Source organism: Dromiciops gliroides, chromosome 1 (assembly GCF_019393635.1).
Source record: "Dromiciops gliroides isolate mDroGli1 chromosome 1, mDroGli1.pri, whole genome shotgun sequence".
Taxonomy (NCBI): Eukaryota; Metazoa; Chordata; class Mammalia; order Microbiotheria; family Microbiotheriidae; genus Dromiciops; species Dromiciops gliroides.
In genome coordinates, this window is record NC_057861.1 from 97470867 (window position 1) to 97493816 (window position 22950).

The window sequence follows — 22950 nt, forward strand, 5'->3', positions numbered from 1 at the left end:
GAGACATTAGGGATCATCTAATCCAACAGGTTCATTTCACAGACGAGGAAATTGATGACCAGAAAGATTAAGTGATTTGCCCAAAGTCACATAGCTAGTAAGTGTGAGAGGTAGGATTTGAACCCAGTTCCTCTGGCTCTCTGAGTTTCCCTAGCAATAAGGAAACACGAATAACATACTAAGGGGCCTCAAAGGCATCTTTCAGAGAGTTACCAATCGAGGTTATTAATCTAACCACTGCCACTAGGTAAAGTAACAACTTAGAAAGGAAGGGGGTCAACATTGACAGCTCAAACCTATACCACACTCTCTGAGCTCCCTTTCCAAGTCTTCCACCAGAAATAAGGGGGCCTCTTGGAGATAGCAGGAGTCTCAAAGCTAATAAGTCTAGGAGGCGGGTATTTGAAACCTTGTCAGTCCTGACTACAAGTTCAGACCTCTTTTCCAGCTAGTAAAGCCATAACTTACATTTATAAAATACTCAACACTTTACAAAGTACTTTTTAAAAATAACCATGAGTTTGAGGCAGGCAGTACAGTTATCATTAGGCCCATTTTATAGATGAGGTAGTCAAGACCCAATCAAGTGAAGTGACTTGCCTATGCCTACTGATCCAGGACTAGATTACATGTCTTCTGATTCTAAGCCTTCTAGTATTTCTACTAAATCATGAATCGTTCAGGAAAGATAGCCAGGATGATACAAGGTAGGGCTTTCAAGGGCTTTATGTTTTTTGAAAACTCTGAGTAAGGCTATAAGAAAGTCAGGGCATGACTTGTGAGGCAGCAGTATATATTGACGGATAGGTAGAAGTTATAACATATCAGACACTTAGAGACATGTCACTGCAAATAGTTCTGTTAAGAGGCAGTTTATCCATCTATCCACTGATCCTTCCATCCATTCAACATTCAGCACTGTCTGGCACATAGTTGGCAATTAATAAATATGTGTTTCCTTCCTTCAACAACTATTTATTAAACACCTATGAATAAATAGTGGAACCATTGACTTATGTGACTGCTAGGCAAGTCTCAACTTCTATGTTTCAGTCTCTTTATCTGTAAAATGGGGACACCTACCTCCAAGGTAAGGATCAGATGAGATATCCTATTGGACTCTAATGTCCCATGATCTTATCCAAGTCACCGCAGTGGTGCAGATCACAACCAAACTGTCTGCCTCCCTTGTGTGACTCTTATCTATCTCCTCCCACAAATTCACTACCAGGGATGTGGGGCCCTCCCTTGTACTCTCCTGACATTGAGGCATTGGAGCTCAGGGCATGACTATTGATTTCTTCTCACTCTAGCTATATATAATACCCTCTCATTTTTCTTTGGTGACCTATGAACAAAGGGAAAATACTCTACTACAAGGGTCATATAGGATGTGAATGTACTTTGAAAAATAATAATGATAGTTTACATGTGTATAGCACTTGCTGGCTAAAAACCACTCACATGCATTCTCTAATGTAAGGCTCACAAAAACCCTGATATTTTATTTGTCATTTTGTAGATAAGGAAATTGAGGTGATGTGTCCTACCCAGGGGTAGGTAGGTGGTACAGTAGATAGAGTGCTGGACCTGAAGTTAGAAAGATGAGTCTTTTTTTTTAGTGAAGCAATTGGGGTTAAGTGACTTGCCCAGGGTCACACAGCTAGTAAGTGTCAAGGGTCTGAGGCCGGATTTGAACTCAGGTCCTCCCGAATCCAGGGCCTGTTCTCTATCCACTGCGCCACCTAGCCGCCCCAAGATGAGTCTTTCTGATTTCAGATCTGGCCCCAGACACTTGCTAGTTGTGTGACCCTGGACAAGTCACTTAGGCATCTGCCTCTGTTTTCTCATCTGCAAAATGATGTGAAGAAGGAATGGCAAACCACTCCAGTATCTTTGTCATGAAAACCCCAAATAGGGTTGGTTATAAAAGTCAGACATAATAGGATATGACTGAACAACAACAAATGACCTACCCAAGGTCAAACAGTTAGTAAGCTTCAGAGCTGGAATCTAAGTTAAGTTCTTGGGGTTTTTTTGCTTGTCCACCCTGATCTGTCCTGTGGGAAAGGACTATCTGGCCGGTGAAAATGATCAAAAGTGGGATTATATTTAAGGATCATTCCTCAGCTGGATGACCTAAATAGCTCACATTTAATGACCTGAATGGCCCCAAAGTATCTTTTATGTCTTTCCCATTAATAATTTCCTTCACATTCCCCTAGTTCCTGGGCTGGTTTCCCATCTAGCACATACTTAGGCACTGGGAATTGGTCAAAGGACCAGCTGTTTCTGTCCATGCCAACATCTTTCCAAGGCTGTCCACACAGAAGGATCTCCCGTCACTGGGGTCTTTCTGGCTAGGAATGTATCCGCCATCATCATCACACTTCAATCCCAGTTCATTCCTCTGACAGTCAGTGACACCTGCAAGGGAACACCAGTCAGGCAACAAACACTTATTAGGTGGCTTCTATGAGCCTAACACCAGGCTAAGCACTGAAGATACAAAGAAAGACAAAAATAAAGCAATCAGGTTTATCCTGGGTCTCTCAAGCATTGACTTGCACTATATAAACAGGTTGCTAGGTAGTTTTGCATGTGCCTGGGGTGTATTCCATTAAATGACTTAGAGGTTAAAGTCAGAACCTTGGGGGGATCCACACTGAATAGGCAGGATAGGAAACTCCAAAGTACAGGATGACACCTGACTCTTACAAAGTAAAATTCAATCAATCAATACACATGTACCAAGTACTGGGCTAAGCACTGGGGATATGAAAAGAGGCCAAAGACAGTCCCTGCTCTAAACAAACTTAAAAACAAATTGGGGGGGGGGGGGCAGCTAGGTGGTGCAGTGGATAAAGCACTGGCCCTGGATTCAGGAGTACCTGAGTTCAAATCCAGCCTCAGACACTTGACACTTACTAGCTGCGTGACCCTGGGCAAGTCATTTAACCCCAATTGCCTCACCAAAAAAAAAAAAAAAAAAAGAGTAAGAGGACTGGGAAAGCAGGAGGAGGCTAGCTTGAAAAGGGTGGTGGATATCAAACAGAGCGTTTTTCTATTGCTTACATAAGTAAATGCAAGAGGTAGCCCAGCTAGTCATTGAGAACGAGAGAGGGAGAGAGAGAGAGAGAGAGAGAGAGAGAGAGAGAGAGAGAGAGAGAGAGAGAGAGAGAGAGAGTGTATATGTGTGTGTGTGTGTAGGGGCAGAGGGGGGGGGGGCGGTAACCTGCCTGGTCCCCTCCTGAATCTGTAATATACCTCTGGCTGGCTGTGTGTCTATGCTGACTCGTCCTTGTGCTCTATCACCTTGCCAGTTCTATGGAGCGTGGATTAGTGTGGGGAGAGATTTGAAGCAGGGAGATCCATCAGAAGGCTTTTGCAATAATCCCTGCATGAAGTGATAGTGCAAGGGAGAGTTCTCTTTTGAAGCAGGCCCTGAGGCATTCACTTACAGTGACTTTGGCTGAAAGCTCCTGTTGAAATGGTAGATCTGCCTGCAGGACAGCGGACACAGGCCAAGCTGCCTGGCTGCTCTTGGTAGAATCCGAGAGAACAGGGGACACATTCTTCATCCAGAAAGTAGCTGCCTTCAGGGCAAACAACTACAAAGCAAGAGAAGAGAAAGAGGACTATTGTGAATTCCATCTAAGCTTTCTGGCTGCAGCCCCAAAGTACAGGGGTAGGTGAGATTTCCAAAGACTTAAAAGAAGTCTCAACAGGCTTCTGACTCCACGCCCCTGGTTACTACCAAAAACATTTCTGAGGAAGGTCAGAGATCTCTGGTTTTCATCCTGTCTTCTCTGCTCCTGCTGTTGCCCCCCTCCCCACCCCAGTCTAGGCCCTCATTACCAGCCCATCCAGACATTGCCGTAGATTTCCAACATGTTTCTCTGCCTCCAGTCTCTTTCTCCTTTAAGCCCTCCTCCCTCCTCCAATGTATTACCTGATCTCATAATATTTGGTCAGCAAAAGTCAGGATGATTGGATTGTAGAATATGTAGAAAAGAGTAAAATAAGTCTATGAAGAGCTTTGAATTCCAGAGACTTGCCTTATTTGATTCTGGAGGGAATTAGAGAGTAACAGGAGCTTATTGACATGTCCAGAGCTACACTTTGACAAGCCAAGTAGGGGATGGAGAGGAGTAGAGAAAGACTTGAGATGAGGACAACAAGCAGAAGGCTCTTGAATAGTCCACAGGTAAGGCCCTCTGCCTCTTTGCTTATTCAGTTCTCACCCATCCTTTAAAGCCCTACTCAAATGCTACAGCCTCCTCCAAGAAGTCTTCCCTGATCCCTCCATTGGTAATGTCCTGTGCCCTCAGCTCTCACATAACAGTTTAATTTTCAACTTTCTAATGTAATATGGCACATGTGTCTTATTTACCTAACCAAGTTGCCTTTTTTGTATCCTCGGTGCCCAGTGTATAGTAATTCTTGAATAAATGCTTGCTGATTTGCTGACTTGAAATAGTACCTTCAGACAATAAAGAGGCATAAAGGAGCCCTTTATTAAATGACATTGGACTTTCATGCTTTTTGAGATCTTGTTTCTGAAAATGCTATTGTGCTCATTGCTTTTAAATATTTATTTTTCAGGTTATTTCAGTCATGTCTTACTCTTCGTGGACTCCATTTGAGGCTTTGTTGACAAAGATACCAGAGTGGCTCACCATTTCCTTCTCCAGCTCATTTTATAGATGAGGAAACTGAAGCAAACAGGGTGAAGTGACTTGCCCAGGGTCGCACAGCCAGTAAGTGTCTGAGGCCAGATTTGAATTCAGGAAGATCAGTCTTCCTGACTCCAGGACTGGAGCTCTATCTACTACACCACTTCACTGCCCCACTTTTAAATATACCTCCTTCTAATAGCTCCTCCACTATTTTTTCATGCTGCAGATTGGGAATAACCAAATCTGTTGGAATTTTGCCAAATATGGAGAAAATAGTCTGTGAGTGAAGGCCCGAGGGACTCTTCTATGTATAAAAGGCATGAACTTTAGTGTGTGAACTTGGGGGCTTTTATTTTGGCTGTTAAGAGGCCCTTTCAGCTTCCTTTCCTATCTTCTAGATAATTGAGGCTACCAGACAAATGCTCTGATGATGATGAAGATAACAAAGATGGATGATAACCAGAAATTCAATGTAACTTTCTACAGCTGATTTCCTGGTACTCCAGCAAAAAAGCAAGGCACGAGAGGCCAAGATTTGCCAAGTGGATCTAAGGGTTGAGTTACCAGATACAGCATGACTTCAGACTTCACATTCTGAGTAAGCTCAAAACCAGAGCCACATCTGGGGAATTGTATAATTGCCTTCCAGGCCACTACTGACAATTCATTCCTTCCCTCCAAGGGCCCAGTTTCATTACCCATATGAGTCAGACTGAGAAATAGTAATCCCAGAGTCAACCTCATCTCTGCAACTGCAATTAGCTTTCAAGTAAGTGGTCTTAGAATTAATGACACCCCACTAGACTGAGCTCCCCTGCCTTCCTCTCCCCCAGTTACAGGGAAGCAAGAATGGGAAGAAAAATACAAAATAAAACTTGACCAAACATGATTTCTATCATTGGTTCAGTGTGAAGAACAAAAGCATGGTTATGTTTAGAAAAACCAAAAGATTTTAAGTTCTAGGAAGCTTGGGCCGCTACTGTCTAATTTTCTCTTTCAAGGAATTTCTAATTTGATTGAAATTTCTCTCCCATAATCAATCATTGTCTTTATTTAGGAGGGAGAACAACTCCTGATACTAACTTTTTCTTGGAAGAGCAGACTCAGAACAAATAAATACATGATGAGTAAATAAGGTTGACACCCCTAATCTAGAGACGGATCTAGCGACACCGGAAACATAGGCGGGCTTCAGGAAAGGTGCCACTGAAGAGAAGTGGCATATCCAGACCTTTTCTCTAATCTCAGTAATGAACCTGAAATTGTAGCACTCATGAATTTCAGCTGAAGGTTGCTGGTGGTTCATATCCACAGTAGGGAAAAATACTTGGGTATTTTCTGTTTACACTTCATTTGTTACACCAAGTAGGACTGACCATATGAAGGAGTAAAAAGACTGGTGGGATTTAGGCATCTCCTGTCCAGTCCTAGCAGCTAGGTAAGTTTGGAAGAACTATATAACACTGCCCCCTCCCCACCAGACATCCTCCAGCAGCTATAAGAAATTAAGCATTGCTTCGCTCCTCTGACAAACCCCATGATGGTGCTATAAGAACCCGGCAAGGAGTATAAGCTCCATTGGATATTTCACACTGGTCTCTGAGTTAGCATGCTGGGAAAGCTTCTAGAATATCTATTTGAGTATTGCTGTAGCAAATGAGCTCACCAAAGCTGAGCATCTGAAAAAGCCTAGTTCTGCTCCATTTGGGGGCCAGACTGTTTTCCATCTTTTCACGGGTGTTCAATTGGTTTGATTCTTGCTGTGTGTCTTATGTGTTAGTGGATCAGTGAAATTCTCTTGGGGATTCACTTAGGACCACAGATCTGGAGCTTGGAAGGGACCACCGAGGTCAGCTAATTTGTCATTTTACAGATGAGGAAACTGAGGCCCCCTCAGAGGTTAAGTGACTTGCCTAAGGTTACTCAGGTAATAAATGGTGGAGCCAGGATTCACACTCAGGTCCCGGGAATCCAAATTCAGCACGCTAACCTCAGCCCTCTGTCCAGTCCAGTCCACTCCCTTCTTTTTGTACAGTTCAAAAGAAAAAGGGTGATGGGTATAGTGTGGATTCTGAGCAGGTAAATATAGAAAAAGGAAGAGTCTGTGGTTTAGATGGGCCTCATGCTAGCCTGTCCCCAGGCATGTGCATGAATCCTTGTCCTTTGTGCTCCTTCCTCTCCAGTCTGCACTCTGGATGCCCTCCAGCCTCAGAAGTACACTCCAACCCTGCAGGCTCTCCCTCTCAATGGACAGCTCCTCCCAGAAGCCCCGTTGGAAGGGGAGGCTCCCAGGCCAGCCACATTTCATTCCTATCAGGTTCTTTCTCTATCATGCCCCCTAACCCAGACCTGGTCTTCGTGCTCCTCCTCCCAGTCTCCTTTTACATGTTGTCTTCCCCACTAAATGTAAGCTCCTTGAGGGCAAGGGACTGTCTTTCTTCTTTCTAACTATTTGTATCTCCAGGCTTAACACACTGCCTAGCACTTAGTAAGTGCTTAATAAATGCTTTTTGAATGTCATCTAGTTCAACATATTTCATCTGTATTTATGGTTACAGCAAACAACCAGTAGAAGATGCATCCCATCATCACAATTTGTCTTATGAGTTAATTCCAGGCATCAGTAGATGCATCTCTCATCTGAGCCTCTGTCCCTGATATAAAATGCAAAAAGCATGAAAGTCAAACATATGTGCAGAAATTCAAACACCATTTTCATATACTCATGAACATTCATAGTGGCAGAAAAGGGGACAGATTTTCTTAGAAAGAACCGACTAGTCTTGTAAATGAACATATAAGGGGGCAGTTAGGTGGCACAGTGGATAAAAGCACCAGCCCTGTATTCAGGAGGATCAGAGTCCAAATCTGGCCTCAGACACTTGACATTTACTAGCTGCGTGACCCTGGGCAAGTCACTTAACCTTCATTGCTCCACAAAAACAAACCAAAAAAAAAAAAACACCATATAAACTGCTCCTTAAGTAATTTGTGAATTGTCCTAGTGCAGTAATTATCCATAATTCAGCCTTTGACTATGCCATCTATCTATCTGGTGTAGCTCCTCTATGATCCTTCATCATCTCTCACTAGCTTCCCCAGCATCTCTGAGCTTGTCTCTACAACCAGCAAGTTAAATCAGAAAGTTACTGCCAGGTATTCAGGATACCTACAGGAAGTTGATATTGATCTCTTGCTTTCAATGGATTGATCCTCTAACAAAACAGTCAACAAAGTGTTGTTTCCCATTGCTCTAAAGAACTGGGTCCAGAACATTATTCATCCATCTCACCCACCTCACCTGGGGTTACCCTTTATCTCATTCCTCTTCTGAACTTCTTTCTTTCTGTTAAGGGTACCGCCGTCCTTACTGGCACCCGAATTCATAGTATAGAGTCATGCTGAACTCCTCCCTCCCTCATCATCCTTAGCCAATTAGTTGCCAAGTCTTGTTAACTCTTCATCACTAACATCTGTCTCCCCCCTTTTTTTATTTACCATATTTCAGACATCACCAGCTAGGTGGTGCATTAAATAGAATGCGGACATGGAGTTAGGAAGAGTCATTTCCTTCAGTTCAAATCTGGGCTCAGACACTTACTAGCTGTGTGACCCTGGGCAAGTCACTTAACCTTGTTTGCCTCAGTTTCCTCATCTGTAAAATGAGCTGGAAAACGAAATGGCAAAGCTGCTCCAGTATCTTTGCCAAGAAAACCTCAGATGGGGTCGGGAAGAATTGAACACAACTGAACAACAACATCTATCACCCCTCACCTGAACTATTGCAATGGCTTCCTAATTTCTCCCCACTCCACTCCATCTCCCACTGAGCTGCCAAAGTGTTATTCTCAGAGCATAGTTATGATCATGTCATTCCACTGCTCGATAAACTTCAGGGACTCTTTATTACTTCTAGTCTCCAATATAGACTCCTCTGTTTGGATTGTAAAGCCCTTAGCAATCTGGCTCCAACCTACCTTTACAGCCTTATTAAATATCACTCCTGTCCCCATATTCTTTAGTTCAGCCAAACTGGCTTTCTTACTGTTCCTGACACGATTCACTTTATCCATGAATCTGCACAGGATTTATAGACTGCCTTCCCTCCCCATCTCTGTTTCCTTCAAAGTTCATCTCAAGAGCCACCTCTTACATGAGGTCTTTCTGGATCCCTCAAATGCTAATGCCTCTTTGCTTCCCCCAAATATCACGTCTTTGCATCATATTTGTTTTATATATCCACAGATGTGCACACAACCCTCCTCCTCCAAAGAATGTAAGATCCTTGAGGGCAAGTGGCATGGTGCTGGACGTGGAGTCAAGAATAACCGAGTTCAAATTCAGTCTCATCTGTAAAATGAGGATAATAATAGCACCTCCCATCCAGGGTTATTGTGAGGGTAAAATGAGATTTGTAAAGCACTTCACAATTGGAAGTATCTATAATATAGAAATGATGCGGCATGATGGAGAGAGTTCTAGGGTTGAAATCATGGTTTGGATCCTTCCTTTGCCAAGTTATATGCTCCAGGCAACCTCCTAGCACTTAGCCACTATGTCACACACAATGTTATGATCTGTGTTAGCGGAATCAAGTTCCCCAAGACAGGGCAATCACCATTTCTTCCTGCTTTCTTGTCATTTTAGGTGGCAGCCCCTATAGACACAGCATGATGTAGTGATAGATCATGAGCTTTGGAATCAGGAAGGTGTGGGTTCAAACCCACTTGTAGGACTCTGGGCAAGTCACTGACCCTTTTAGTGTCCCTGGACACTCTCAGATGATGTTACAAAGCAGATGCCAATTTGCATTGGGAGATGGATTTTCCTGACTGGGAGTTCCCCATACCAATGAAAACACAGGTGTAGACTAAAATTTCAAAAAAAACCACAACTGTTTATAAATTTAGCAACTAAGTCATAAATGTAGGCTTGAAGGATTAATCCTATTTATTTTTCTTTGGAGGGCAGGACACTGGACTTGGAATCAGCAAGACTTGAGTTCAAATCCTGTCTAGATACTTACTAGTTGTGTGACTCTGAAACAAATCACTTTATTTCTCTGTGCCTCAGTTTCCTCACTGGCTCTTAAGGTCCATTCCAGCTCTAATTCTATGATCACATTCCTGTGATGTTAAAAGATAACTTACAACTTGTGCTAGAAAAAGGGGCTTCCCATGCTGGCTGTTTGTATATTTTTGTATTTGTAGAAAATGAGAATAAAAACACCGCTCACTACTCAAATCACAATATCTTTGTGAGGAAAGTATTCTATTAATTCTAGAGTGCTTCTGCAGTCTACATCAGGGACCACAACATGCTAACTCAGAAGAAAAACAATAGGAAAATATCTCTGTTAAAAGCAGAAACAATGAACGAAGGGGAGGCCAGAAAATCAGCTTTGGTAAATCAGAAACAACTCCTGGAGGTCTCTGGTTTTAATGGACTAGCCTGGTAATCTCATTGCATGCAGGTAATTCCAAAGGGAGTGGCCAATGGCTGGACCAGAGACAAGCAAGTAAACACAGGCATTAACAACGCTGTTGTAAACAAAGACTCCATTTCCCCTGTTTTATCCAGCCTCTCCTGCCAGGCATTCCAGTCTCCACCGCAGCCTATAATCCCAGCTGATCCTCCATAATTCCCTGGTCCCCGGGGTAATCATAAGGGGCTGACTGGCTGCCTGCCCTCCTTCCCCAGCGATCACCCCGGCAGATGAGACTGAGATGATGACACTTTTCCACAGGACAATGCATGGGCTTGTTTTTTCACAGCTGTATTCCAGATGTGAATTTTACATTGGGAACACTCCCCGCCCGTCCCTCCATACCTATACACACACACACACACACACACACAGAGTCAAATAGGCTCCCACACAAGAGAGAAGAGGCCAGATTTCATCAATATCCCTCTAGACACTAATGAAAGGTTATGGCTGCCATCTTTTGTCTTGCAAACTCCACTCAATAGCGTCCTTCAGAGTGGGTTTATTAATTCCCAGTGAATGAGAAGGATGGAGGAAATGGGAATAAGAAATAAGGGCTATCTTGAGCACATATGGGTAGGACCTTAGTGGTAGGGATAGCATAGTATGGTCAATTGATCAGTCAACAAGTGTTTAAGTGTTTACTATTATTGTGCTAAGTCCTAAGGATACAAAGATAGGCAAAGTGCAAGACCCATATGTTTTAATCCTGCCTTAGGTGACACTAGCTTGAACAAACCACTTAACTCTTCTGTTCCTCAGTTTTCTCATCTGTAAAATGGAAATAATAACCTACTTGGTGCCTACCTAACAGGGTTATTGTGAGATTCAAATAAGATAAATATGTGTAAAGTACTTTGTAAACTTCAGAACATAAAGGGTACAGTAGAATCAGAGCCAGCTCTGGAGAAAGTGGACCTAGGTTTCGATCTAAGCTCTGATGTGTGACCTTGGGAAAGCCACTTAACTTTAATGGGCCTCATATACCTTATCTATAAATGAGGATATGGGGCTAGTTCAGAGGTGTCTAATAGCTAGGGGTAGCCCCCAAAACTCCCAAGTGCAGCACCAAATTAAAATGTAATTGGGAAATATTTAACAAAATAAGGAAAAATGCAATAAAACAGAAATAATATATTTTAAAACTAAGTGATCAGGGATCTGTATGTGTGGTTCAGTAGCCATTGATTATATTTGAGTTGATATCACTAGACCAGATGGTCCCTGAGCTTCCTTCTGGCTCTAAATCTATGATCCTTTGTAAATGTTAGCAATTTTTAGATAAAACGGAAGAGGAGGCTGTTATTATTTTTGTTTGTTTGTTTTTGTTTTTTTGCTTTTTTTTAGTGAGGCAATTGGGGTTAAGTGACTTGCCCAGGGTCACACAGCTAGTATTAAGTGTCTGAGGCCGGATTTGAACTCAGGTACTCCTGACTCCAGGGCCAGTGCTTATCCACTGCGCCACCTAGCTGCCCCAGGAGGTTAAGTTGATCTTTGGGATCCCCCATTTCCTCTTCTCTATACCTCTTCCCCCTATTACTATGATGTTTCACTGTCTAAAGACCCTAATATCTTCATTTAGTTCCCACTGGGGTCCCCCACCTGGGCCTAGACACTATCAGTAGATATTGAAGGGAGAAAAGGGTGTTATAGGGCATGGAGAGAGAAGGAGGTACAAGTGACATCTTGTGCTATGTGAAGGAAATTGCCCTGGACAATTTCTTGGTGCCGGAGCTGCAGGAAATAGCTGAATGGTTACAACTAATTACAATGGAAGTATTTAAGGGAGAGAGGAAAGGGACTGACATATCTTGGATTGAATCCTTATATGGATTTAATAAAGTAAACAGTGAAAGTGAATGGAGTGAGGACCTAGCAAAAGCAAAGCACCTGTGATGTGTGTAATATTTAGGGCTGGGTCCTTCTTCCTTGGGGTGATCACTCTGGTGAGGGGGGCATGAGTGGGGTTGTCTGTCCATCTGAGGTCTTGGCTCATGCTATTTCTTTTCTTTTCTTTTTTTTATTTTAGTGAGGCAACTGGGGTTAAGTGACTTGCCCAGGGTCACACAGCTAGTTAGTGTCAAGTGTCTGAGGCTGGATTTGAACTCAGGTCCTCCTGAATCCAGGGCCAGTGCTCTATCCACTGCCCCACCTAGCCGCCCTGGCTCATGCTCTTTCGAAGCCCACCCACAGGACTAGAAGAGGAAGCAGTGGTCAGGTCCAGCCTAGAGCTATGTATTTGAATTATAGCAGTTAGAAATGCTCCTAGAACATCTGGTGCCCAGGGCAAGAATGGTGTTAAAGGGGAAATGTAGACTCTGCTGGAGAGTATACTGCCAGAGAATGCAGTAGGGACAGCCTGGGCCAAGAATAGCCACATCTGCAGTATGAATAGACTTGGGGAAGCCCCTCCAAGCTGCTGGCACATAGTGGGCATTGAATAAGAGTTTGCTGAATTTATTTGGCTTTTACAGATGAAAAAAAAAAACAACTGAGGTTCAGAGGGGAGACTTGCTCACAGGTAGTAAATTGCAGAACTGAGACTTGAACCCAGGTCTTCTGAATTCCTGTTTCAGTTCAGGTAACTACTAAGGACAGCTTCGACTGTGCTGAATTCATTCTAATACACAGTGACTGTTAATGGCAGTTTTACCTTGATAGTGAATTTTAAATTCGAAAGAGATTTCAGGAATCAACAGGAAATCCAGCCTGAGTCTGGTTAACCATGCTTTAGAACAGGGGTTCCTAACCTGAACTTCATGGATAGAGTTAAGCTGGCTTATGAACTCAGATGGGAAAAAATACATCTTTATTTTCATTCATCTTTGTGTCCCTTTGTAATTCTATGTGTTTTTTAAGTGCATTTAAAAACATTATTCTGAGAAGGGGTCTGTAGGTTTCACCAGCATGCCAAAGGGGCGAGGCCCATGATACAAAAAAAAAAAAGCTAAGAATCCTTTTTGAGGGGTACCCAAGGAGTCCTGTATTCCTCTATCCCCAGTAAAATGCTTTTCCCCTTCATATTCAATGGACTGTATGGATACAGTGAGGGATAATAAATCAAGATTTCATTTTAAGCCTCCCTGGGAACAATTTTTCAGCTCTCTTCTGAGGGAAATGGTTTCCAAAGTTACTTATGAAGTGAGGGAAGCCAACAACCTCATTGGATTTTAATTAAAAATCAGTTTCCCCCAAAGCCACAAAAGACTGTGCCTAAAACTTCCCAGATGGGGTTAGTGGGGCTCCCTCCACATGTTGATCTAACCAAACTGCTGAACTAAACACATGACCCACAATAAGAATGACACCAGTTCCCATTTCTATGGCACATTAAGGTTTGCTCAATGCATTCTTCAAAATGCAGCTCTGAGGTAGACAGTGGGAATTGTTCATCCTACTTTACAAAGGAGGAAACTGAGACACACAGAGCGGCTAAGGGCATTGCCTGGGATAACAAAGAGTGTTCATGGGAAAACAGACAGATAGACAAAACCCTGTACTTTCTGGCCTGGATTTCTTACAAGATGCTGCTTTTGCTTTATACCCCTCCCTTTTCTGGAATCTGCCAGAATGCTTTCATGGGTAGAAACTTCTATCGCCCATGAAACAGTGAAAATAAGCACTAACTTTGGCGTTAGAGGACATAAGCTGAAAGCTCACCCCCAATTGCCACCCTAAGCAATCTCTTTTTTTCTGGCCCTAGAGAAGAGGAGAAATTCAACCTACCACATCCAGGTGAATCCAGGACTGTTTTGCCTGGTGGTGAGTACTTCTGGAATCCTTTCTTGCATCCAAATTGAACACTGGGAGATATGTCAAAGTCATCCCCTCGGAGGAATCGTATAGTGGTGTCTGCTGGGAATGTCTTAGAATCTAAATGAAGCTGGAAACCACCACTCTGGATCAACTTTACAAAGCGTCCAACAAGGTCATTTCCCACAAAGGCATTTTCTGTAAAAGACAATGATATAAAAGGCTTACTCCATCTCCATCTGTCACAAAAGGAAAGACACTTAACCCAGGCATCTTATCTCTTCCCTTCCACTAGAGGACACCAAGATGTGTATGCCTGCTCTGAGACACATGTGAAGTCAGCCATGTAGACACACACCTGCTGGATCTCTTTGTAGAAGAGAGGTTCTGAATGTAATTTTAGTCACTATGAAAAAGAGAAAAGGAAAGGACTGCCGGAGAGTAGAATTTGGTCACAAAATTATAAAACTTAGAATATAATCCTGACAAAGGACCTTAGGAAATGAGATGTTAGAAGGGAAGGAAAAAGGGGAATAAGCATTTATTTTGCTCCTCCTATATGCCATGTATGGTGCTAATCACTTTACAACTATTATATAATAATAATAATAATAACAACAACAACAACTAACATTTATATCGGTCCTACTATGTTCCAGGAACTTTACAAATATTGTTTTATTTGAACCTCACAACAACCTTGGGAGATAGGTGCTATTACTATTGCCATTTTATAGATAAGGAAACTGAGGCAAACACTTTTTTGTTTTGTTTTTGGTTTGGTTTGGTTTTTGGCAGGGCAAGGTCACGCAGCTAGTGTCAAGTGTCTGAGGCTGTATTTTATAATGATTGGAATGACGCCACCTACTGGAGACTTACTATAGGAAAGCTCCACCATGAGGAGAATGCCTCAGAGGGCAAGGCCATGTGGCTTTTCCTTGGCGTCCGGAAGTAACATTTGCACATGGGTACTGTCCACCAAGGCTACCAGCCAATCAACTTGAGAAGCCTCCCATTTTCTGGGAGGGGACAGGAAGGAGGAAGGAGGGCCTGCACGGAGAGGTCTGTCTCTTTTGGGTTCCTGACTTGATGGTGGTAGTAGTGGCAGAGGACTTCACAGGAAATTTGAGGAAAGATAGGAATGCCAGGCTGTTGGAATTTTGTTCTCAATCTTTTCTCTTTCTATCTTTCAATAAACCCTTAAAAACCTAAACTCGTTTTATCAGTGATTTTAGTCAGTTTCTCCCAAAACTGGGGGAACAGATTAGAACCCACATTTGGAATCTTAAATTACACAGTTTGAACTCAGGTCCTTCTGAATCCAGGGTCAGTGCTCTATCCACTGCATCACCTAGCTGTCCCCAAGGCAAACACTTTTTAAAGTGACTTGCCAGGGGCAGCTAGGTGACACAATGGATAGAGCACTACTGGCCCTGGAGTCAGGAAGACCTGAGGTGAAATCTGGCCTCAGACACTTACTATCTGTGTGATCCTGGGTAAGTCACTTAACCTCAATTTCCTCCAAAAACTTTTTTAAAATCAAGTGATTCGCCCAGTATTAGCCAGCCAGTATATGCCAAAGGTGGGACTTGAACCCAAGTGTTTCAGACTCCAAAGGCATACAGCTGGTTAATGATAGAAGCAAGATTAGATCCCAGGTCCCTTATACTTCAGCCCAGTACTAAGGTTAAGATAACCACATTAAGACATTAGTTCACTATAAAAGGGACCTTGGAAAAAAAAAATCTGTCTGAAAATGGAGGGGCTTGGCTCCCTGGGAGTTATCCAGGAATTCACTAGTGAGGTAAGAGCAGAACACATCCATGGACTGATGGGATGTCTCCTCACATAAGGCTAACAAACTTTGCTCCTCTGTTATCAAAGAAACAGATGAGATAATGAGTTTCCTAACCCTGGAGGTGTTCCAGTGGAGGGAAGATCACTATTTCTTAAGAGATGATGCATAGGGGACTCTTGGATCAGACAAGATGACCTCTGAGAACCCTTCTAATGCTAAGGTTCTGTGGGTGCTGTGACTGTGATGAAAAGGAGTAAAAAGAGAGAATTTTGTAGTGTGCAGCCAGGATGCTAGAGGAATTACATTATAAAACACCAGATAAGGCAAGGGCTCTAAGCAAGGTCTTATAAATTCCTCATTGACAGCTGTAAAGGCCACCAGTTGGTTGGCCCATGCCTACACTACCAGAGCTTACTGAGCGGCATTGTTGCCTTGGTAGTCTGTCCTAGTAATATCCAAATGACAGTGTTCGGATCTAGGTGCCACATTTAAAGAAGGACATTGTTAACCTGGACAACACTGAGAAGAAGGAGGCCCCTGGTTGGCAAAGTTGATAGAATGTTGGGCCTGGAGGTAGGAAAACTCATTTTCCTAAGTGCAAATCTGACCTCAGACATTTATTAGCTGTATGACCCTGAGCAAGTCACTTCACCCTGTTTGCCTCAGTTTCATCCTCTGTAAGAGGAGTTGGAGAAGGAAATGGCAAACCACTCCAGTATCTTTGCCAAGAAAACCTCAAATGGGGTCATAAAGAGTCAGAAACAACTGAATAATAAAAATCCTGAAGTCAAGCTTAAATGGGAAAGTGAAAGGCTCCAAGTTTTTGCCATGTGAGGATCAATTAAAGGAATGAGGGATATTTAGGCTGAAGAAGTAGGGTGAGGAGTGGAAGGGAATATTTGTTAAGTACCTAATTTTCCCTTTACAAATATTATCACATTTGATCTGCACAATAATCCTTGATCTAGGTGCTACTATTATCCTCATTTTGCAATTAAAGAAATTGAGGCAGATAGATGTTAGGTGACTTGCTTGGTGTAACACAGCTAGGAATTATCTGGGACTGGATTTGCACTTAGATTTTCCTGAATCTAGGCCCAACCCTCTATCTACTATATCCTATATATCTTGAAGTATTTGAAGGGCTGTCATTTTGAAGAAAAATTGGCATTATTCTGCTTGGTTTCAAAAATGAAGAGAAAAATGGGAAGAAGTTGTACAGTTAGATTTTTTTTTTTTAGTGAGGCAATTGCGGTTAAGTGACTTGCCCAGGGTCACACACTAGTAAGTGTTAAGTGTCTGAGACCAGATTTGAAATCAGGTACTGACTCCAGGGCCGGTGCTCTATCTGCTATGCAAACTAGCTGCCCCTGTACAGTTAGATTTTTTTTTTTTTTTTTTTTAGTGAGGCAATTGGGGTTAAGTGACTTGCCCAGGGTCACACAGCTAGTAAGTGTTAAGTGTCTGATGCTGGATTTGAACTCAGGTATTCCTGACTCCAGGGCTGGTGCTCTATCTACTGTGCCACCTAGCTGCCCCTGTACGGTTAGATTTTGACTTGATAAGATGAAATTTTTTTTTCTAATAATTAAAGCTATCTAAAAATGGAATGAATTGCCTCAGGATGAAATAAGTTTTCCCCTCACTGGAAGTATTCAAGAACAGGTGGAGTGGTTGTTTGTCACAGAATCTTGGCCCAGCACACAGTGTGTGACATACAGTAGGTGCTTAATAAGTGCTGATTGATTCATTAATTGATTTGTCAGGTCCTAGCTGGACTAGATGCCACTCAGCTCTCTCCTTCTGTAATTGCGTTGGCCATCCTTAAGCTAGACCATATTGTCCTTAAAACTAAACAATTTAGTAAAGTTCTCCAGCTGTCAGACTGGAAACATTTACTGGAAAAAAATAGATAAGCACTATATCAACAGTTGGTTTGGCTGCCAGATAGAAAATATACATCCACGTTACTACCAGCCAATTTAAAATTGCCACATAACTAAAACCCACTGAAGTTGTTTTTGCCAGAAATATCTATGTAAATAAAGCAAGGGTAAACAGTTTACTTTATCCTAACTTCAAACACTTCTAAAATTATCCAGGAATGAGCCTGAGGGAGAAAGGAGGCCTACCCTGCATATGATAGTTAAAGAGATGTCTCCCTACAAAACTAACTGGCTTCTAGCTCTTGACCATGCATTATCACAGAAAACTGATGCTATCGAGGACTCAGAACGTAGAGGCCAAACTTGTCCTCCTGGGTTATGTTCTTATAACTCTATAATCTCAGTAGCTACCGTATTCTCACCATTCACTGCACATCCTCCACTACAAATGGAAAAAGAAGAGCCCCAAGAGAACATGTTTTATTAATTTTCCCATTCCTAGAACCTAGAACAATGTTCCACATGTATTGGATGCTTATGTTTCTTGAATTAGAAATTGGAATTTACCACAAGAGTTGGGTTTTTTAAGCTATATTGTGGAAAAGAAGAATGGTCAAGAAGGGATAAATCTGCCACTCAGAGAGAGTGGTATAATAATAATGGACACTGGAGAGAGAAGGCAGACCTTTAGTTTGAAAAGAACTGGACAGAAATGGCTAAAAAAGAATGAAAATGCAGAATGAAGGAGACAAGAAGAGTGTGTCAAACACCTTGCTGAAGTGCAGTCATGGGGTCCAGAGGAACCACATCCCAGAGTCTAAAAAAAAGAGCCAGCAGGTATTCAGTCATATAGAAATGACTTGGGATAAGCAATGCTTTTGATATAATTTCATTTTGTGATGGCAACCACTACGCTAATGTGCTTCTATTGACACTAGGCTAACTCACAACATCCAGCCTTAGCCACAGGAAACCAAACTGAACTTCTTTCTCCAACTTTAATCAGTTCTCTGTCAGATGAGCATTGGATTTCATGCCGTACGCACACATTCTGTTGTTCTCTTTGGTCACGGTTTTCATTCTATGGTTTTAAATAAGACACATTACTCTAAGGAACCATTAAAGTGGAGAGCTCTTTTAAAAGCACAATTCAAGGGGCAGCTAGATGGTGCAGTGGATAGAGCACCGGCCCTGGAGTCAGGAGTACCTGAGTTCAAATCCGGCCTCAGACACTTAACACTTACTAGCTGTGTGACCCTGGGCAAGTCACTTAACCCCAATTGCCTTACTAAAAAAAAAAAAAAAAAAAAAAAAAAAAAGCACAATTCACAATTCAATGTCTCAGGAAGATTCTTAAGATCTCTTGGCAGGATAAGGTGCTACTGAGGTCCTGTCTCAAATTAAACTATTGAGCATTCAAACCATGGTGCAATGAGCACAGCCCCAACAAGCTGGTCACATTGTTCCAATGTCAAAGGTATATTTGCCTAAGAGACTGTTTTACAGAGAACTCACACAAGGCAAGCACTTGGTGGTCAGAAGAAGCCATACAAGGACACTGTCAAGGTCTCACTGAAGAACTTTGGAACTGATTGTGTGACATGGGAGACCCTGACACAGGACCACCCCATATGGTGTGCCCTCATCAAGGAAGGTGCTATGCTCCATAAGCAAAGCAGAATTGAAGCAGCTCAAAAGAAATGCAAGATGCACAAAGTTAGGGATTCCACTCCAAATGTTCCCATGAATTATTTGTACCCAACCTTTGGTAGAACATTCTGAGCTTTCAATGGTCTGATCAGCCATAGTCAAACACATTGTAACTTGACTCTAGCATAGTAGTGTCATTTTGATTGATACTCCTCAAGAATAAAGGACAACAGCTAAACCAAAAACCAAATGCAGGAAAGTCAAATGTTTTGAGGACTTTTTAATCCTAATACTGAATCAGGATCAATTTCCCCAAAGGACAAGGGGAAGTGTAGCTGAGAATGAAAAACAAGGACAAGAACTGATAAGGTCTTGCTACAAACCAGATTAAATTACCTTCAGAAACTAAGCAAAGGCCTTTAGTGGGACCTGACAGCAGGATGACTTATTACTGATTCCTCTGAAGTAAGTATAGACTTTTTCAATTCAGAAGAATATTAAGAAGACAGGGTTTTTTAGGCAATTATTAATCACTGTCATGAAGAAAACACAATTATAGGCAAGACAATACAAAGACTGAAGTACTGAAGACTGGAAAAAGGTAATTTTTACTGCTGAAATCTGCTTTTCTTTTCAAGGATATACCAACCCATTATCATAAATTCAGGTGAGCCTATAAAATCTCAGTATCTTCATCATAGTGTAAAAATTCTCCCCAAAATATTTTTGAGATTTTTTTCACTTAGAGTTGACCTGGAAGGCCTATCCCCATTGAAGAAATATTCATTTTAATAAATATACTGAAATACTAAAAGGTGGAATTGTCCCAGAATTCTAGAAATTCCCCAAGGAAGATGGAGTACTGAAATATGACCTAGTACCATGCTACATATCATAAAAGGTTAAGAATATTATCCAAGAGAGGGAAGTAAACACACTTCAGTGGCTTGGGAACTTTCCTGATTTAAGGCAAACTAAAAATCTATGAGCTTTAATCAAGGTAGACATGAGAAAGCTAGGGTAGCTAGGTGGTGCAGTGGATAGAATGCTGGACCTATAATCAGGAAGATTCATTTTCCTGAGTTCAAATCTGGCCTCAGACACTTCCTAGCTGTGTGACCTTGGGCAAGTCATTTAATCCTGTTTACTTCAGTTTCCTCATCTGTAAATGAGGTGGAGAAAGAAATGGCAAACCACTCCAGTATCTTTTCCAAGAAAACCCTAAATGGGTTCACAAAGAATTGTACATGATTGAAACGACTGAACAACAGATGTGAGAAGATGGACTGTTAGTCAAAGAGATGCTGAATGTCAACTATAACAAAAGTGTTGTTGCACAGTGAAGAATTATCGAATATGTGTCAAAATCTTTTGAATTTGATTTGAGATTGGGTAAAACAAATGATTGCTATGAAAGGAGGCCACACTGAATATTGCATTTTTTCCAAGATGTAAACATCTTAAAATGTATTATTATATTGATTATTTTACTTTGTCCCTGGTAATTTGCATGCTTCTCTAACGGCTAAGGCACTGTCAGTGATCTTTGAAAGATTGTGGTAAGTCAGAGAGATATCACAGCAATGGAGAAAAGCTAATACTGTCCTAATTCTCAGAAAAGGGTAAAGTCTCCAAACTGCAGGCTTGTGAGCCTCACTTTGATGTCTATCAAAATTCCAGATGGCATTATGAAAGGGATGATGAGTGAACGCTTAGAAAAAGAAGGCATAATCACAAAGAATGAGAATCATTTCATTGAAAACAGATCGTGCCATACCAGCCTCATTTCCATTTTCTGGTAGGGTTATTAAACTTCGTAGGTCAGGGAATTGCTTTACATATACTTTAACTAGACTTGAACAAAGTTTCTAATGAAATATCTCCTGGTATTCATATAATAACTTGATCTTCAGCTGTATTTAGAGACTTAGTGTCCATAACAAGGAAGATAATAGGGCCACTATTCTCTGCCTCAGTCAGACCAGATCTGGTTTATTTTATTCAGTTCTGGGTATCATATTTTAGGAAAGATATTGATAAGCTATAGAACATTAAGAGGAAGGAGGCCCAGCTGTCATGAAGCCTTGAGATCATTTAACATAAATATACATTGAAGGAAATCATAATCATTGTTAGTCTGGAAAAAAAGACAAAGTAGAGTCATGATAGCTGTCTTCAAGCATGATATTCAAATTATGATATTGAGTTATTTCTCAGTTGTTTCAGTCCGTGTCTAACTCTTCATGACCCCATTTGTAGTTTTCTTTTGTTTTTTCTTTGGACTCAGTTGGGACTGAGTGACTTGTCCAGGGTCACACAGCTAGTAAATATCTGAGGCCAGATTTGAACTTAGGTTCTCTTTACTCCAGGGCCAGTGCTCTATCCACTGTACCACCTTGCTACTTACTCCTTATTTTGGGTTTTCTTGCCAGAGATACTGGAGTGGTCTGCCATTGCCTTCTCTGGCTCATTTTACAGATGAGGAAACTGAGGCAAACAGTATTAAATGACTTGTCCAAGGTCATGCACTGGTACCTTATCCACTGTGTCACCTAGCTGCCTTATGATGTTAAAGAAAGTTAATATTTGCAGATTTGTTAACTGATCTGGTTGTTGGGTGAGGGACAAAAAAAAAAAAAGAATTGAAGATGATTCCAGGGATATAAGCCCAGGTGGCTAGGAGGATAGTAATACCATTAACAGATGTAGGTAAATTAAAGGAAGGAGAAGCTTTAGGCTGGAAGATATGTTCAACTTAAGACACAACGAGTTTATCTTTACCTATAGTGAGCTTGAGGTTTTCCTGAAAGTCTATGAGCTTTCAAGTGCTCACTAAAGACCTCTCTGCCTGACTATCAAGCAAAATTGTCCCCATTTATTGAGCGAGGTTCAACGTGCCATAGCATTTTATTAGCTGCTTGTTTGCTGGTCAGGAAGAATAGCCAATTAAACCTTGAAAAGTACAGCTAGCCCATAATGAAGAATGTAGGCTTGATGCTTTAAAAATTGGATTGTTGCTAACAAACTGATACAATTTCTCAACCTAACAGAGGCCCTGTAAGTCTGAGAAATGACCTTGTCTTGGGTGGCTGACAAATCTATGGCTCTTTACATTTTGCAAAGCCCTTTAAATACCTTAGGTTATACTTACAACAACCTTGTAATAGAGACTTTATTGTTACCTCCCTTTTACAGCTAGTAAGTCGTCTGAGTCAGGATTCAAACTCAAGTGACTGGATTCCAGGTGGTCTATTCCATACACCACCTCATGTTGCCTTGGTCACTAGCACAAGATGCCTTTTAGTCCATTACCAACTTGACCTTGGATACATGGAGAAGGCATCTGCTAGGTTGCTTGGACAACCAATTAATCAGTCAATCACAAACACTTATTAAGCATCTACTATGCACAAGGTGTTAGATGTGATAAAATAATGGGCAGACACCCAGGGGCCCCACCTGAAGATTGATTTGGAATTGATTGAATTGGGTGAGACTGAGAAACTAAGAACCTACTTAAGAATGATTAAATTGAGACCACACCTGGCTGGCCCTGAGTGGGGTGTTGTTCTCAGAAGTTGAACCTACTTAAGGTTGATTAAATCAAGACCTGGCCAACCCTGAGGACCCTGAGTGGGGTGTTATTCTCAGAGGCTGTGGACTATGCCATCAACAGGAGACCACTCTCAACCAATA

The 22950-nt window shown here is 41.7% G+C and overlaps 1 protein-coding gene across 1 annotated transcript in view; it reads right to left on the reverse strand.

The window, feature by feature from the left end:
- TG (thyroglobulin) overlaps positions 1-22950 on the reverse strand; it is a 395662-nt gene that overhangs the window by 291028 nt on the left and 81684 nt on the right. The window contains 3 exon segments of the mRNA XM_043991635.1: positions 2257-2427; positions 3462-3611; positions 13894-14118. Coding sequence (XP_043847570.1) covers positions 2257-2427; positions 3462-3611; positions 13894-14118 — 546 coding nt within the window.